A 20,059-nucleotide genomic window follows, 5' to 3' on the forward strand; every position below is an offset into this window, starting at 1 on the left:
AGCGTAGAAGTTTGTTTAAAATATAGTTTTGTAATTGAAAGTTAAAAATCCATTTCAAATTTTATAAATTATAAATTAATAATCTAGAAGAAACTAGAAATCGGACTACCAATTAATATATACCTCAAATGAACTCGTCAATGTGAGCCAATTTGTAATTAATGAACCAAAAATAAATCATCTAGAAATATCATCGTGAACTTCTCGTAGTACGCTGTAGGGTAGGGCCTACGCACGGATGTTTTGGGCGCGGCGTTCGTAGACCAACCGCTACGAACGCGCTACGGCGCTACGAACCCGCTACTATATAATGGGCTGCTGTGTCCCGCCTAAACCATTCCGGGTTAGATCACTTTACGTGGACAACGTGTCCGTCAGTGCAGTGGTTTGTGTTACGGAAACTTTGAGGTAAGTTGGTGGAATCGCAACAAAATTTTAATATGAAAAAAGAAACTTTTAATTATGAAATTGATTAATTTTGGTTAAATTATACATTATTTACGATGTTAAGAACTTTAATGATTAATGAATATTTTTCTTATTTAATATAAATTAATTCAAATAGTGTTTATTTTAAACTTGGAAAACTTAATCGACTGCACATGTAGTTCGAAGGGTGTCTTGTGACCTATAAACTAAATTACAATGGCTGCTTAGTAAAAATATATTTAATTAAATATAATAAATATAAAAAATCATCACACTGTTTTAAAATTACGGTGTGCATTATATTTAAACCTGAAAACCTCAAATTTTGTTCATAATTTATGAATGCGTTAGTCTTGCTTGATTAAAAAAAAAAAATCTTTTATTTTTTAATAACACTCTTTCACATTAAAATAGTTAATTTCACTACAATAAAAGTTAAATTAATTTTAAAAATAAAAACGCAAATGTTATTTATAATGTTAATAAAAAAAATTACACCATTGCTACAAAGCGATAGAAACCTCAGGTTAAATGAAAATGAAAAATTAAAACATATATTAATATTAAATTCAATTTAATCTAAAACTATATGGGATTTTATCTAAAGTGAGAATGAGCGTGTTTAATAATCTTTAACGCTTCGAGGGTATATAATATGATAAAAAATAATTAATTAATTCCACGTAACGTTACGATTCCGTTAAAAAACTTTTATTTTTTATTTTAAGGATAATTTGTAACAGGTTTGTCAAAAAAAATTTGCTATATAGATAAAATTATATGTTATTGAACAAATAGCAAATAGTTGGACATATAAATTTAGTTATATGTATGGTTTTTGGCATTTTAAAAATGATTTCAATTAAAATAAATTATATTAAAATATATATATATATATAAATATGTCTTTATATATTATTCAACTACACCGACAATCAACTTTTTTATAATATTACAAATAAAATAACGTTTATTTAAATTTTTTTTAATACAATATAAGTACCTTTCAAAGGTTAAAAAAAGATAAATGTATGAACATTTTATTTCATTAATCTTGAAATGTTCGAGCAAATATTCGTTCCATTATATAATGAGGATCTGAATTGCATATAAAGTACAAATAAAGATTCATTGTGAGCTGTCTTTCCAATCCTTTAAGTTTTCCTGTAATATTTTTTTTTATGTTGTTCAATGGATTACTGTAATTATTACATATTATTTAGATACACAATAATTATGATTATCAAAAACCATAGTGTATCATAATGTTAAACATATAGCTTTTAATTAATTCTTTGAAAAGCTAATTGTATATTTTTTTGTCATACGTGTATATATGCTTTATTGCATGAACCAAGTACTCTATACTAGGGAAACTAATAAGTACACTGTAATATGTCTGTCTGTCTGTGTTTATATGTGGTCACATCCTAAAAACGTTAGTAAAAAGTAATGTTTTAAAAAATATTGCTGAAATCATCTAACCTTATCTAATCTCGTTTCTTGTTTCAAGTAATTTAGACCATAGCCATAATAAAAGCGTGACTAATTTTCACAAACGTCATATATATAATATAAAACTAACATAATATAAATGTTTCTAAAATATAATCAACGTAAAAATATATCTTTATTGTCTTGACACGTTGATACATGTTTATGAACATTGTATTGATTGAGGCGTTTTATATTTCCAGTAAAAACTCTTTTCGTTTCAACATTTTCTTGTCCATAATTAAAATAAAAATAAAAAAGTATTTATTTCAAAGATGCAAATACCATTCGAAGTTCGGAAACATAACACTCGATAGAAAACTTCTAAGAAACTAGAGAGAGATTCGTTATATCATATAATATATATCACAATAAATTATTTTTTAATAAAATTTGGTTATTTTAAAAAACAAAACTACATTATTAATTATCTTTTGGTGTTTACATAATTACAATCTAAACAGTAACAATATGTTAAAAATATTGAAAGAAAAGCTTACCCCTTAATTATATTTGAAGCTCACTATTTGTGGGAGGTTCTATAAGTGACTTTTATTTATTTTTGTCATATATTAACCCGCCTGGAGCTTTACCATCTGTTATAAATAGCCTCAATTAACACTTTTGTTTATCTTCGACGATATAATTGCGGTATTAATACGATAGGATTTCAAAATACATTAAAGAAATGTTTAGATCAAATCAAATTAAAAGGTTTTGGAAAAAAAAAATTAAAAAAATAATTATAACTATGTACATACTTTTTTTACATTTCCGCTATATTTGTAACATTCTTATCTCATATTGTAATATTTCTCGTCAATATTTGCGGTATGTTTATATAGTCGTCGTATATATTCTGGTTCTAAGAAAAAAAAACTTCTTTTTACTAATATATACAAGATAATTGCAGTGTACTAAATGATCACAATCTCTGGTATAATTCTGTCTGAACTCATGAATACCTCGGTAAAGACACTTTGGGTTACATTTGCATTATCTACCGTATGTCAATTATGTCGTTAACTATTTCGCCTTACTTCAGAGCTTCTCATTAAACTAAAGTAATCGGAACCAACTGCTCTAACATAAAGTCAACGGGTTACATTCACAGTTGCAGTCTGTAATTGCATTCTACTTGCAAACAAAAACAGCCAATAATGACTGGGTGGTGCGGAAAACGGGCACCTTATGGTTTAATCTGGAAGTTCATAAGGAGTTATATGGAAAATGTTTTTATAAACCAACCCAATTTAATTTAAGGATATTATTAAAATTATTTTCAGTTATTTTCTGAGTTTAATAAAGTATATAATTTGTCTATCAGTCATATAGCGTACAATACTTCTGGTAAATCTTGGACTCTCTTAAGGATACGTATAACGCTTTGTATACAATATCTTTCGTAAATTAAGTTTGAGATCTTTTTTCATTTGAAAGTGAATTAAGTAGTGGTTATTAGATACGTTTGGTTGATATCGGTCCAGCGGTTTGAAAGTTCTTACCCAGAATGATGTAAAAAAAAAATGGTTTATGATTATTCGATTAAGTGCCAATAATGCTAGTATTTTTTTTAAAATTTTTATAAAAGTTATCAAACATCATTCAAAAGAAGGTTTAATTAGAAAAAAAATTTTTTTTTTAACTATAAATTGTCATCGTAATAACGGCAATTTTGTGGACATACAAATGTTGTACATTAACAAGGTAATGTTAATTATAGGCTTAGTTTTTGATGTAAACGAGATATCAGCCGAGTGAGCAGTCTTAATTCATAATGGAGGTTGAAGGGTTTCAATTAAAAACATAATGACACGGAGTTTGTTACAAAAGGTTATTAATTATAGCCCCTTAGAATATGAACAACTCAACAAATTTGAGCAAAGACACGCTGAACAGAAATTATCCAACAGTCTGATAGTAAACAATTATATTATGTTAGTAGCAAGAACTCTTTTCAATTACTACTTGTAGACTGTTACGATTACTTAAACACTGTCAGTTAAGAGCTTTCGTTCATGTGTTGTACGTTTGATATATTCACGTCGCAAAAGATTCTTGATTACTGAACATATTTTTTTATTTCACAGCTCAAAAACGTATGAAGGCTACATTTATACTTAATAAAAAAATAACAGTATTAAATCCCTTTCGCATTATGAATTTGAAACAGATTATGAAACTTTTTATGATGTGATATATCGTAGTCGTCTAGAACTTTTTTTATTGTGTATAACCAAAGTTAAAAAAGGCGTAAAATAAACACCGAGAAGTTAATTTACAAAAATATATATGAACAATCTCATTTATATTTTTCTTTTTACGTCATATTAAAGACTTTATTTTAAATTAGTTCATTTTGAAATTATAAAACCGAGAGAGTTGTTTTACCTATTTTCTTTCTCTGGGTGAATGGGATTAGAAACTTCGCTATACAAATAAGTGAAATTCTATAAAACAATGAATTGCGTTCTCGAACCACATGAAAACTGGTTTATAATAATAATGTAAATGCACTCACTTATATTTAACATCTATATATAACTTCCCACTGCTTGCCTACAAATATGCAAATTAAATCCAAATACGTGCAACCCACGATGTTTTTATTGAAGAGCTGGAAACGATACGTGAATCGTTCAGAGGAGCATCAATCGGGATAACCGCACCAAACAGTCTCATGCACGAATACAGGAACGAATACAGGAATCAAAATCTAACAAAACAGAATTTGATTTGAACGGATTGCTAGTGCATTGCTTTGTTTATTCTGTTCACCTCTACTGAATGATGCTGAGCGGGTTTGTTTATAGTAGCTACTTATTTCTACATTGCCAGACAATGTTAAAGCATTCACGTACGATTCTATGTTGCATATAGATTATAGATATAATTAAGATATTCGACTATTATGAGTGAGTTTGATATGTGTAGATATGGTTGAGAAAAGAGATATAAATATCTCATTGTAATCTCATTATATGAACTCATATCACTATAATATGAATATAAGAGTCTTAAAATTTAAGGTGACATCAAATATTATAATCACAACTTTATATAACGCCACTTTAATACAACTTCAAGGTTTATTTGTCTTGAATATGAACAGAATACAATGCACTCTATTTGTTCTTCCACTGTTAAGTAATGTTGTTACAATGGAAACAAACGTTTATTTGAATCATATGTTGTATTGATATAGTACTACAAAATACAATAACATAACAGTAGGGAATAAATTTTTAGGTTTCGTTTTTATATGTAAAGTTAGATGGGTTTAAATCTGGTTTGTTGGTTTTTATGTTTTGATCAAACTCCTGAACCAGTCGCCATATTTTTTTTATATATTTTTAGCACTAACTATTATTTTTCCAGTATTTTTTTCAGTCGAATAACAGAACATCATGGTTTATTTCTGCTTCATATTGTCAACAGTTACCTTTATAAAGTCCCATAAAAATCTTTCCTTTGCTTATAAATATTGGTATGTGAAAGACGAAATAAAAATACATCATTACTAATTCAGTCTCCCGAATGTAATTTCGAATGTTACAAGAAGTAAACTATTAGAATTAAGATTATGAATTCTTGCTGCCATTTAAATAATTCAATGAGAATCCGTCGTATGAAAGATATATTTGTCCGAGTTCATAAACAAAACAGCTATTTATATGACATTAAATAAGCTAGTCTTTTATTCATACGTCTTTCTGTTTGTTCGTGTTAGAATACATTTTAATTTAACTTCCATAGCATGAAAAATGTTTGTAGGCTTTATCAGTAATGAATTACGAAAGTAGAGAAAATTTATCAACGTAAGAATATATATATATATTTCTATTAAAGAATATGTATATTCTTGGAAAATGATTGAAATTATTGTACTGCCGTCGGCTATAGTCTTCCAGCTACACTTGTTTATATTCCATGTAATATTGTTGGATATTATTTAAGATAACAGTAATATAATATAACATCTTTTACTTCGCTGTTGCGAATAAATGGATCACTGAATAGAAATGAAAATTATAAGATAGCGTCATAGTACTCTTGATGACGATTTCAGGAGGACTAACCATTATTTTATTATAGATAATATTAAGTATTAAAAATTTGAAGGGATTTCAAGAGAAAATATTTGTTCATAGACATGTTATTAATAATACATTTTGTGTTAAAACGGGCCGCTGTGTTATTTGGTATATATTGCTTATCTTGTATAAATTATTTATAAGTAAACAATATCTTTGACGGCTTTAATCCTTGTTCCGAACTTAAGAACCTTTGTAACTAAACTGGTTCGGATAAGTCTAAAGCAAATATTGTTTATGGTACTAATAGTTCGGCTACATTTGTTGTAAGTATATCTTAGATCTTATCTTTGTTAAGACGTGTGAATATAATTATTAAAAAATCTTTTATATTACAGCATCGAAAAAATCGAGAAAATAACTCATGTGATGATTAATTTTCTTTTTTAATATTAAACTTAGTAAGAAAAGTTATTTCCGAAAAGATACTTTTAATTAAAATCAACGAACGAAAATTTTTGTTAAATATAATTAATTTATTTAAGAGATCTGATTAGAATTTTCAAAATTCCCGCAACTCTTTGAGGTCGCCTTTATTAATTAGGAGTTAAGGGTCACGATCGCTTTAAATTTGTTTATGTATTTGTCAGTCGAAATCACTTCTTATCTGGACCAAATTTACTTTCATCCTAACAATCTATACGCAGATTAAAGATTTCTTAGCGTTAAAAGTTGAAGGAGCTAAACAAACGGAGCATTTTTAATATTAGTTACGATAAAGGTCAGTTCCGCTTCAAGAGCTTATATTACTGTTATATTAGAATACTGGAGATCCATCAAATAAATATTAAATTAACATTGGGCTTATTTTTCCAAATTTGACCCTTGTTTCACTTCTTGCTCATTTCTATAAATATATCAGAAGCTATAATACAATTTTGTTATCAGCAAACCGAGGCGATTGTTTTTTAAACTCTAAACATCAGAACAGCCGGCAGAGCCAGTGGAAAAAAGTTCTAAATAATATATCAAATCAAGATATATAATTTAAATAATTCATGTCTATATATTTTTTGTCTTCTATTAATACAAGAAAAGCGACTCAAAAAAAATTGCTACTAATAAAAAGAATATTTAATTATATCAAAAACTATGTTAGAATGAAACTATTTTTATTATAAAGCATAAGTTTTGATTATTTTTTATGATTTCCTTTTGATATAATATTGAAATAATGATAGCTTTTATAAAATAGTTTTAAAACTAATTATGAACTTCACTTTTATGTGAATGGTGCTTCAGAGTGTTGAACGAGTGAATGAGAATGCCGGAAAAAATATAACATTGAGTCGTATGATGTGTTATATTTTATGCTCTTTTGTTTTTCATACGTTTTCTCTTTTTAAATCTCACAAACACATCGGTACAGCGATCACAGAGCCGTACGCAAAGAGGATTATGGAATAAGGAATATGATCACGGATTAAGCTAATATCACCAAGGTATCTTGAGATCTTTTTAAAGTCATGTGATTTCATATTTATATTAAACATAATGTAAATCTAATCTATTATTTTTTTAAAACTAAACAGATACATCCATTTAACTTCATCTTAATTGCACAAAAAGCTTGAGTTATTTTTAAAGTAGTCATTACGTTACATGAAATTGTACAGCTTGTTCAATATTGCTTGCTAAACAAACAATATATACAATTTACTCACCTCTAATAACCTTACATTATGAGATCTAAGATTTTCGCGAGTATTCATTTAAATGAAGCTAGTATTATTCGGATTTACTACGCAGATTTTATTATTTAAAAACTACATAATCCCGACGTTTCGGTTACTTTGCAGCAACCGTGATCACGGGCAAACGAGGTTTTAAATAATAAAATCCGCGTAGTAAATCCGAATAATACTAGTTTCATTTAAACCTTACATTACTTTGTACATTATTATAATTCTTTATCTCCTAATGCATTTGTCATTTTCAGCTAATTTCGTAAATATTGTCCACTTATAATTTTATCATTTGTTTATATGAATTCAGAACTACTCAGGCTGTGCTTAAGCCACAATGTCACTATAATTTTCAAATCTAATTTAAATCATTTATTAAATATTAAACATATTCTCAGCGGACTGCAGTATGAAAGATACTTGCTCGGCTAGTATGACGTATCTTGTCGAGTTGTCGCAGCCAATTAAAGTTCTAAACGACTTTCAACATAAAGCAATTATATTCTGATTGTAAAAATTGTTTTACAGTTATTGTATTGTGATCCGATAATAATTTAGTTCAACGATATTTGTATTCGAAACATCTTTATCAAAAAAATTCTTAGGTGACTTGGTCTTTGACGATCTGCCCGTAAATAATGTTTTTTTTTATTTTAAACTAGCTGATATGTTAGATTTCTTTCGCAATGACATTTGTACTAACAATGTTTGCATATGAAATAAATTTATAAACTTGTATTGAAACCTACACAGCACTGTCTTCATAGCCCTTCTTCAATGATAGACATCTATAGTCTCTCACATAGTTATATATATGAATTAAAATTTTCAGTTTAAAATATTAATATGTATATACTTTTTAAAAATAAAAATTTAAAAACAGAATCTTCGGCTGAATAGCGTGACACTTTCGTTTAATTAATATATATATTAAAAACCTCACGTTACTACAGGGAATCGATAATATAATTACATATATCAATGAGTAAATTTCTAGGTTGGTTTCGTGTTGTAACATAAAACATTTATATTTCTCATCTTTGTATAAAAAAATCTTACATTTGCATATAAAGTAAGAGGTACATATATGAATAATATTATATAATATGATAATTATTTATGATCTCTTAACATTAGGATCACAAGCGGACATTTTAATTCCCCGTTTCACATCAGATATCCGATTGGCATTCTACGAGAGGACTTTTTACAACTTCAACGCGTTTTATAGTGGATGGTTTATAGAATCGTCTGTGACTTGACAATTGTCTTTTATTTTTGTTGTTATCGTATAAATTATTAATGTATCCGACCTTTTTGTATGAAATGTACTGTTTATTCTCATACTTTAATAAGGTTTTGATGTTTTAAATTATTTTTTTATTAATGTTAAGCGAACGAATATATATTTGTATGAAATTAATGGAGCATAAAATAATATTGGTTGTTAGTGTACATATAGGTATATATTAAGTAATTTTATAATAATAATATTCTCTTGGTAGGTCTCAGATTTATTAAATTAACTACTTTAATTTTTTTCTACTATTTTGCATCCGAAATCAAGTCATAAAACTCGAGTTAATATTGTGTATTCAAATACAATAAAATATATATGTTTTTTCATTGATTAATTAGTGACGAATCTCTCTTAAAATAAACTTTCATAAAAATATAAAGAGAAAGCTTAAAATACAATTATATGATAACAATGTAATGTTAATTTTCTTTCTCAAAGTCGGAGAAAATTTGACAAAGGCTACTTTATAATAATTATAAAAGATCAGCGGATATTATGTTCCACCTTAAATTTTTTTATTACTTTTCCTCGTTTTATTATTAAATAAAGTATACATACATATAACAACTGATATAATGACGAATTTTATATTTGAGAATTTTAATAAAGGTGATACAAAAACAAATATTAAATTATAATATGATTATGAATTTTGATTAGATTTTAGCAGCAATCAGCATGATTTCATTTCATCAAGGCTAGGTGCTTTTTCTAAGAGTCCGTCGAATAAAAGAAGACAGAGGATTAAGGGTTATTTTAAAAAAAAAAGTGTAAATTCTGAAATAGTTTTTATATGATTACAACAAAATAAAAATATAAAAAAACGGCGAGAGAGCTCATTGGCTTTGTATTAAACCTTTAAGGTAATCTCTAAGGAAAAACATTGATTTAATATTACGAAAACGTACTTAAAAGATTATTGAAATTTAAAAGCATTTCTTTTTTATTATTTTACATATAAATTTAATTTAATGTTTAATTTTTTTATAACAGATACTCGAATTTTGCATATTTGGTTAGATACTATTTGATTGATTTGAAGAAAGCAAAAAACAGAGCGTATGTAATTCATTCATTACTTACATTATGTATAATTACAAATAAAATTCTTTTTTAATATTTCTTTATAAATTTTAGATATTTTATTAATTTAAATTATAGATAAAATAAAAGATAGATCAAAAGATACAGTAAACAACTAAGATCACGTCGTTAGATCAGCATTGCTTTTCGATTAACGAGCCGTTTAAATATATTTTTAGTTAATTTTTAATCTGTAGTTAAAATATGTGTGTTATTGGACAATTTATATCATTGTCCATATGTAAGTGTAAATTGGAGTCGTTCCAAGTAACTTTCCAGAGAACGACATCAAAGAGCCACCGTTTGGGAGTGAAATGTGACGTTGGGTTTAATATACGGAGGTATTTTTATTTACATGAAAGAAATTCTATAATTTTGCAGTCATACTTACGTCAGTGTCATATGAAAGATATTTTATTATATATGTCACTGACTCGTCATAATAATACATTGTTTAATGTTTCCTATTCGTAAATAAATTTGGATTAGTGAAAAAACTGGATTATAATATCATCGCCAACGAACTTCCTAAAAATATCAAAAAGTTATCAACTAAAAATTCAAATTAAATAGTTGTATGTGTTTCTATATAGCTAGTAACATTTTAAATTAAATAATGTAAAAATAAAATCTTTTTGTACTATAATTAGGTGATTGTTACAAAGCTGTATGAGGTGAAAAAAAATCTCGTTCGTAAACATTTTAATAGCGATACTTAAGTTTAACACTAAAAGACGTAGCATGAAGTTGTTTATGTAATAACTCGTAAATCCGTGCATGTCACACCTTATTACCTTTAGTACGTAACAATAGTGTACACTGTACAGGGTGTTAAAGAAATAATTCTTAGTATCTATTTTTATTTAAATTAATTGGATTAAATTTTATCCAAACAAATCTACACCATGTTTTATGTTTACCGTGTTTTCAACAAAAAGTATGTTAAAAATTGTTGAAAAGTATCCAGTCGAATCTAGGAAGGAGCAATTCGTTTTTATTAAGCACTAATACTTGTATATTTATTTAATTACAGAGAGTTGTGTTGGCGGGTGTACATTAGTCTATACCAAAAAACCTCTGGATAGTGCCTGAATAGTCCCATTATGTTTAAGTTTCTTATGGCTGAGTGCAAAGCTGTGTGAAATTTAACAGACACGTTCATTTCGTTTTCTTCCTGTTTCCGTGATGGACATCACAAATTTATTTTCAAAACTTAGTTTCTGTATAAGTTTGTGGTATACTAAAAATTTTATATACTATTTAGAAGTTAACAATAATATTTAAACCAATAACAAAAGATTTCAAGCCGAGCTGCTTTGTAAAGCAATATCAGCGATCTCTTTATGAATAACCATATTGTGATTATAATTCATCAATACACTTTTCAACTATCCTTTAGCCATGAATATCACGGTGCATCTGGCGTTGGTGCTGGTGGTCCTGTTGTCGGTGGAGTCAGCTCCTGATGGAAGGTTCAATAGGAAACAGGAGCGTCCAACCCGAGGGTTGGTAAACTTCAACACTCTAGCAGCCCGTAGCTTTGGAAAACGCGACAGGATTGAGCGTAGGTTTTATAATATAAGTAATTTTAGTTAAAATATACTTTTAAATTTTACTTATATGTACTAAAATAACTACGATATTCGTCTCTCATATTTAATATCAAAGTTTGTTAATACTAAGAGTATAAGTAAGTATCATCGTAGTTCATTTTTTTTTGTTAGCATAATATCATATGCACTTTGTAACATATAAGGTGTTAAATTTTAAAGGAGAAGTTTAACACTTTAGTGCTAATGGAGCGGAACAGGAGCGAAAGTTTTCAACTAGGATATAATTGATGTTATTAAAGATGTTTTTATCGTTTAATTTTGTTAAGGCGACGTCAATCAACAGCCTCCACCGGAGCGCACTAATCGTGGTACACCCACTTTTAAGAGCCCCTCTGTTGGAATTGCTAGAGATTATGGCAAAAGAACGCCAGATATGGAATCGGAAGGTATCACAGAGAATTTAATCCACTGGCTGGAATGATCACAACAATGTCACAATCAATAAACAACTTGGAAAATAATCCATTTATCATTTAAGAACCTTCTAACAGGGTTTCTTACGCGCTTCTCTGTGTTCAGGAAACAATTACCAACAGAGTGTTCTGATACTATATGTGTATAATACCCTTAGGACTGGTATTTAATACATTTACATTTCAGTGTCATGCTGGATAACCTATACGAGTTCCTTATGAACTTTTTTGCTAGCAAAATATGTCCACAAGCGGCCATGCTGAAGTGTAAATGTTATTAAGACGCTTTATATTTATGGCATACACGTGTGACAATCACATTACACAAACACTTCACACAGTATCACACTGTCTTGATCCCTCAACAGATGAGCCGAACAGGAAAAAATTTCATTTGAAGGGCCCATTGATGGTCGCTACATACTACGGAAAAAGGACTGATAATGATTACTTAAGAGAGGAAGGTAAATTGCTTCGAAAAATCAGGCTTACAGATACAAAAAACGGCGCTTTCAAACTGTGTACCGCTTCATGCTTCTTATATTCGGAGTAAGAATTATGTAGTATTATAAGTTTATGGTGATGTGCATATAGTTTAGTTCACAGTATTATAAATAATATGAATTTTAACAGAAGAAGTTGTCAGAGTGATTAGAGGGAGTTTCAAGCCAAATGCTAAAATACTTATTGCCCGAGGATATGGCAAGAGGCAGGAAGATCCCAAAGGAGGTAATTAAAGAAGAAAACATTCAAAAATATATAAATTTAAAGAGGGATTTAGATTAAGATGATAAATAAATCATACTTACTGGAGTGTTCAATATATTATATATTATGAAGGAATTAGTGCCTTTCATGGTTTTTGCTTGTTATATACAGTTGATAAGATATAAAAAGAACGAAGAATTGCTTAATCAAGTATCTTTAAATATCAAAGCATTGATTGTTTAATCGTTTTCTGACAGAGGAAGAAATTAGAGTGACTAGAGGAACATTCAATCCACATTCTAATGTGCTTATTGCTAGAGGATATGGAAAAAGGGAGTCAAGAGATGAAGGTATCAAAGACAAAAAAAAGCTCACAATATTGCCACAATAACACAGAAATTTGGCAATTGTGGGTTAAATACTTTATGAAGCATACGTTAATAAATTAATGTTTATTTATTGACTGGAAAATTCCTTTGGGACGGGTTCCGTACACTAAAACATGAAACTCGAACAAAAAAAAAACTCATATATGGCTCGCTTTGTGTAAGCTTAACTCACACATTTACAAAATATGTGTGTATGCGTACGTATTGGTAAGATGCGTTAATATGGAAACGCTTAGCTGGCTTTTGTAATTATACTAAGAGTATTTTATAAGCATTACCTGGTATAATTTAATGTGTGTTTTATCGTCTACAAATAAGACCTATTATTGCTTGTCGTACATTTTATGTGTTTTACAACACATTTCGTGACTCTATTGTATCAGAAATGTGGTAACTTATTACCTATTATGGGAATGTCATTGTGACGTTAACGTACTGAGATAGTGATATCGTCAATTATTTTGCTTTTACCTTTTAATTGATAAGAAAACTTAATCAATTAAATAAAGGTGGCTATTTATAACTGACCAATGTTTCTGTGATTACAAAACTTATATGGATAGTTTTATTGATATGTTATGTTTTTAGAACACGAGCCGAATAATTTCTGGGAAAATCTTGAGGCATCACAGGACGGCGACAATGGTAATGATGAAAAGACGGTGGACAGGTGAGCTAATTATTAAAAAATAATAACATATTCTAGAACTAAAGCCTTAAAACTCTATTATAAAGGGCATTGGATTAGTTTTTATGTCTCTTCGTTTTCATAACAAAGTGACTCCCCTCTTGATATTCCTATATTTTTTACCTTACCTTTGAAGCGTCTCACGTTAATACCATTCTTAAAATTTGCCATATTTTAAGTAACTTATAAACTTTATTATTAATATTTTCTTATAAAGCTTTTAGCTTAAACAAAATTTTATCCTTTAAATGAACTTATAATAACTCAAAGAAAACCCGAGTTGAAAAACATACAAAATGCTTTAATATTTATAAGGATCCATTAGATTTTTTTTTAATATGGAACTTTTAAAAAATTATCTCCTTTTAACGAATTAATTTTGACAATACCTTCATTGAATATAATTTAATGGGAACAACGGAATATTATACTTAGCTAACTTTAGTTGTTATTTAAATTCTATCCTATATATATGTCATAGTTAGATAGAGACAGGTTTATTATAATAAATAAAAAATAATTAATGCAATCTACACGATTTTATACCAGTCCTAAATAAATACACGACTATGATTTGAATTATTATATTTACAAAATGTTTTGAACACAAAACCAAAAACGGCCTACGAAAATGAAATGACAATTTGCCAGAAGAAATAGAAGCGTTGCAAATCTTCTATTTTTGTATCAATCACGTTTTGTTTACACACATTAGCACAGCTTAGATATGAGTTATCGATATTTCAAATGGTATCATATTATTTTGTGATTCTTCTGGATTTGATATTATTTTTAGCTATTCTTATAATACCAATTTATTTTATCGTACTGAATATGTCATGGCTATAAATTGTGATTTTGTCATTGAATTCGTGGATTTTATTTATTGCAATAAAATGTATGTACCGAAATGCTTTTCTGTGTCGGTTAATGTAAGCATTTTGTAAGTACCACTGCTTTTTCATTTTAGTATATATATATGATCATAGAACTATTTTATTTTATAACTAAAATATGTTTCGGTAAGGTCATTTTAACGAATGGCAGTCGGTCAAACCTTGAAATACATACGAATTATTTCAATATATAATCAAAGTAACACATTGAAAGTTTTCTGACTTGTTAAGGAACGGAACTATAATGATATATTTATTAGAGAGAACATGAATGACTTCATAAGGTAAGATTTAAAAAGGCAAACTAAACTCGGTTAAACTAAAACGAACCTAGAATTTAAAACGAAACGTGACGAAGCTGAAAATATCTAGAATAACTTTTTTTTTTTCAATAACTGAATATTAACTCTGTTCCACTGTTGAAGAATCGTCAGGCTTCCTTGGCGTACTTTATTTATGCTAAAGTTTGCAATTTCGTTTTCGCAATCTCTGTTTACGTTAGTGAGTTTTGTTTTAAATCCGAAATGTTTGTCATTATTTGAACAAATAATCTCGTATTATTTTTTATTGTACGAAAGCTTCATTGGTTCCTATTTCAATGATATTATTGCAGTAATCAAAGATAGGAATCACATTGTTTCCTTGTGTTTTGTCTTACTTCTATAGTAGAAAAGGCCAAACGATATGACGTCTACACTCATTAGAAAAAGAAAACAATTGCAAAGGTTTCTATGCTTTTTATATATATGATAAAAATTTCATTTACGTAAAAAAAAAAGATACAGACAATAAAAATAAGTTGTTTAAAGTATCAATGGTAGAATTAAAGTGGATTAGTACGTATATTCAATATTTTTTTTAATTAACTCGACTTATAAAACGTCAGATATATAGTGAGCTTCTATAAACTGGCGAGAATCTGTCTCTAGTGGGCAGTCACAAAGTTTTGCTACCCTGTCATACTCGTAACATAGCATTGTCTTAGTCTATTCAAAGAAAAATGACAATAACTTATTATTAGCTTACTTCTAGGTCATTCTATTTATGGTCTAATGTTGAATAGACTTATAAGATGTTTTAAATTATATTAATCCTAAGAAATTGTTTTTGTTTAGGAAAGGCTTATGGAAGTTTAAGATATGTGTAATTTAATCACACATGATGAACATTTCAACTCGAACAGTATTTAATGTTGCTGCAAGTGTTTTTCATATTTATATTATTAGTTAATTTAGTTTATATCTTTACAGTATTCCGATGGATTGGTTCGTCAATGAAATGATAAATAGCCCCGATTTCGTCCGATCTGTCGTACTCAAATTCATAGACCTTAATCAGGTAAAGTCTTTATTTATTATTAATTTCTTTCATCATGTTCTTAATGAACACATTATATTAAGATATCTTTAGATATATCTGTATATATATATATAGTTCTATTTTATGCAAATTGTTTTCATAACATTAACAACTTGAAAAATTATGAATAATATTATGTATTGTATTTTGTTCATATAATATGGTAAAAGGTTATTTGTCATATAAATATCACTATATTTAGTACAAACATGAGTATAATTTTACGGGTGACTGATGCCCATGGAGAGGTCACTTGTTATAATAGTCTGTTATTGTTCGATTCCACGTTTATTTCATCAAAATAAACTTTATTTTTGTTGTGAAATGTAATTTTGTTACTAACAGAATATTTTAACGCACACACACATCTGCAGAGACCCACACTCAGACACGAATGACATACAAAGATTATAACAAAGATCGTACCATCAACTTTTTATTGCCAATCATACATTTATTCTCTGCTAATTCGTACATCTTTTGTTTTTAAAATAGAATTAAATAACCAAAGTAATAATGTTTTATGTTGTTTTTTTTTTAATATCCTTTTTATAATATTTAAATTTATTAAAAAAAACCCTTGCTTTCAGGACGGCATGCTCTCAGCGGAGGAACTTTTAAGAAAATATTGAATGATTTCTGTTAAATCTCGTGATTCTCTTTAACCCATTGATTAGTTTTATATAAATCTTTTACTGAGTTATAATCATTTTGTAACTTACGGCACTGTGATATATTAAATATTGTTTCATGAAAATATAAACGTCTATTATTTATGACTTGACAGATATTAATACTTTGTAAATACTTTTAAATTGTCTATAATTTTCGGTGCATTTAGATTGCCATGATTCTGTAACATGTACTGTGTTAATATAATTCGTATTTAAAAATTCGTTTATTTTATTTATTCGACTTGTAATCACATTATTATCATTTTAAACAATTACCACTGTACTATTTGGTTCCGTACTACAATGTTAGCCAGCTTCGTTCATTTCCTAAAGATTTTTTGCAGAATCCTTAACGTACAATAACAGCTAAGTCTATAGGATTATTCTTGTGGTATCTTTAATAAAGGTGCTTTTTATTCACACAATATTAATGCCTTCTTCATTTCTAATATTCATATAAAAGTATAACTGTATACTCCAAATAAATATGAGATGAAAGACTTGACATTTATTGTTGTAGATTTCTTTTCCATGTCTCACTCTGTTTATTATCTGTAGATTATGTGAGGGGAAAGGCGTAACTTCAACATTGTAAGATATATGTTATATAGGCTGGGTTTATTGTGAGTCAATTCGCAAAAATGTATTTATAAGTAGTTCGAGAGCTCTACATACATACTTATATTGTTAAGTGTAATTAAATCGTCTAATAACTGAGTGTTGAAACGGTGCCCGCTCATTAGAATGTTACTGTGCAAAACAAATTGAATAAATATATTGGGTATCAAGTATATATTTTATTTTATTTAGTCCTTATAAAGAATCTTTCAAATAATTATTTTTATTATTGATTTTTAACCTTTCAACATGTTATGTGGTTTAAGTTCAGTTTTGAAATCACCCTCAAAACATTTTTATTAACTTTGCAAAAATTACGTAACCGATATCAAATTTACGAATATCTAAATGTTTGTATATAATTTTTCTTTAGATACTTCATAAAGGAATGCTTAGAATTCGAATATTGTTTCATCTTTGTGTTCGAGTTCTTGTAATACTCAAAAGTAATTTCCCTAGACGTTCTAAAAATTTGCTCTCAGCTCTACAGAGAGAACTTCAAAACGATGCTCACATTAATAAGAAAAAATGTTCGACATTAAACATAGTGTCACGTGAAATATTATTTCATTTTATTGTTAATAATGTAACAGAATGTACAGTTAAAAAAAATGGTGTTCTCAATGAATAAATAAAATTATTCTGTTTATTTGTAAATATAATTTTCTGGTATTACTTTTAATCCCACCAAGTCAACGTGGCATGAGATGGTATCTAAATCTCGACACTGATTAAATTAGACGGTCCCGATAAAAACCGAATTAGTGGAAAACACAATCACCTTCAATCTCTTCGGTGTCGGAATATAAGATTTTATTATTTTATACGTTTTTGATTTCATTTAACGGTCGTAAACAGAAACAAACTAACGATAGATTGGATACAAGTCAGCATGCAGTAATTTTCTTAGTAAAACATTATTAATATTAATATTTTATTTATAAACTAAACAAATATTGTTTAAAGATAGAACTAACAAATAAAAAAAATTGAGAGGAAAAGATGACAGCGGCAAATTTGTAAAAGTTTGATCTTTAATAGCACGTTTGAAGGATTTTAAGATATTAAAATATAAAATGTAATATAACAAAGTACGAAAGGTTATACAAGAAGCATTCTTTGCTACAAAATATGTAGTTAAAGTCAGATAAAATATTTAAGTCATTTTTTTGTCATCTTAGCATTTGCTTCCCTTGATATCCGTTGATTTAATTAATTTAATTAAGAGATGAGTACGTATTTGCAGAACGTTCAAATTTATTAAAGATATTGTCAGCAGTAATCCTTTCAATTTTTCTTTTCAATAATTCATTTTATAATATTGAATTTTTGGGAAGAATAGCAACAGGACATTCACCAAATTTTACCTTTCGGAACGATTTTAATGTAAGCTGTTTTCCTTAAACGGTTCGAGGTTAATACCTATTATTAATTAATATTAATTTAAAATCTTTGACAATTTATCTTGGTATAAACATATTAGTTATTTATAATAAATTTATTCCTTTTCTTTTAATAAATGATACGTATAGGGTATAAAATGGTTTTACGAAACGTAAAAAAGGAATTACATGATGGGCTTTTAAAGGATTGATTTTACCCATAAATTTGCAAGAGTCGCTTTTACGTCTTAAACATGTTTCCTCATAGCAAATCGACATTGTATAGCGATGAAAATACTTAAGGCATAATGAGGTCTAAGATTTTCGCGAGTTTTATTCATTTAAATGAAACTAATATTTTTCGGATAAACTACCGTGATCACGGTTGCTGAAAAGTAACCGAAACGTCGGGATTATGATTTTTTTTAAATAATAAAAATCCGAGTAGTTTATCCGAAAAATATAAGTTTCATTTAAATACTTAAGGCATTTTTTTGTCATATTTACCTTCAGGCTTTGATTGGGTAGATTCGTGGTTCCTCAATGCAAATCGCAACTGTATATTTTGCGATGAACTTTACACTCAAAACTGAAATTGGAGAAATTTGTTAAAGTTCTTATTGAGTCATTAGTATATTCTTTTAAAACCTATAATTAAGTTCTTTTATTTAACATTATTTTTAAATTGTATCATTTGTTATTTTTATAATCAATATAACTATTAAAATCCTTATCAGACATTAAAAAAATCTATTTATTTGTCGAAATTACTTCTCAATATTGTGATGTGAGTCATAATTATTGTGCGTTTTGTGACCTTAAGGAAACAAGTGAAGCTTCCACGATCAACTTTATCTAAGTTAAAAATTTATTGGTCACAGAACTCTGTTTTGGAATATTGTCTTCTGATTTAATTCAATGTAATATACGTATAATATAATTTTTAAAAGCTGGGATAGTAACAAGAACAAAGTTTCGGATTATTTGTGAGGAGTTTACTCTTTTTTTTTTTATAAAAACATCTTTATGTCTATTAGTTTAAGCTTTTTGGAAGTGTTTTAGATGATGTAATAACATTGAAATACCTCTTAGAGACTTTGTATACCTCTCTTCTCGAAGTCGGTTAATAGGAAACTATTGAATTAATAACGGTTAACCTTTCACGATACTCCGAATTTATAAGAACTTTTACGATCTCATAAGGGAGTAATGTCTGCTATAATGTGAAATTATA

General features: G+C 27.8%; 1 protein-coding gene across 1 annotated transcript; it reads left to right on the forward strand.

Annotated features, from left to right (window-relative positions):
• The first annotated feature begins 339 nt into the window (after window positions 1-339).
• On the forward strand, window positions 340-17,574 carry LOC116772592 (allatotropins-like). The gene is made up of 8 exons (XM_061522288.1): window positions 340-408; window positions 11,485-11,649; window positions 11,965-12,084; window positions 12,480-12,575; window positions 13,077-13,169; window positions 13,797-13,878; window positions 16,043-16,130; window positions 16,742-17,574. The coding sequence occupies exons 2-8, from the start codon at window positions 11,487-11,489 to the stop codon at window positions 16,781-16,783; spliced, it is 684 nt and encodes a 227-aa protein (XP_061378272.1). The 5' UTR covers window positions 340-408; window positions 11,485-11,486; the 3' UTR covers window positions 16,784-17,574.
• The last annotated feature ends 2,485 nt before the right edge of the window (window positions 17,575-20,059 follow it).

This window comes from Danaus plexippus, chromosome 12 (genome assembly GCF_018135715.1).
Source record: "Danaus plexippus chromosome 12, MEX_DaPlex, whole genome shotgun sequence".
Taxonomy (NCBI): Eukaryota; Metazoa; Arthropoda; class Insecta; order Lepidoptera; family Nymphalidae; genus Danaus; species Danaus plexippus.

Coding starts and splice junctions, on each gene's coding strand:
- LOC116772592 (XM_061522288.1), top strand. CDS start 11,487: ATGAATATCACGGTGCATCTGGCGTTGGTGCTGGTGGTCCTGTTGTCG. Junction 12,085..12,479: donor GCCAGATATGGAATCGGAAG/GTATCACAGAGA, acceptor ATCCCTCAACAG/ATGAGCCGAACAGGAAAAAA. Junction 12,576..13,076: donor TGATTACTTAAGAGAGGAAG/GTAAATTGCTTC, acceptor GTTTTCTGACAG/AGGAAGAAATTAGAGTGACT.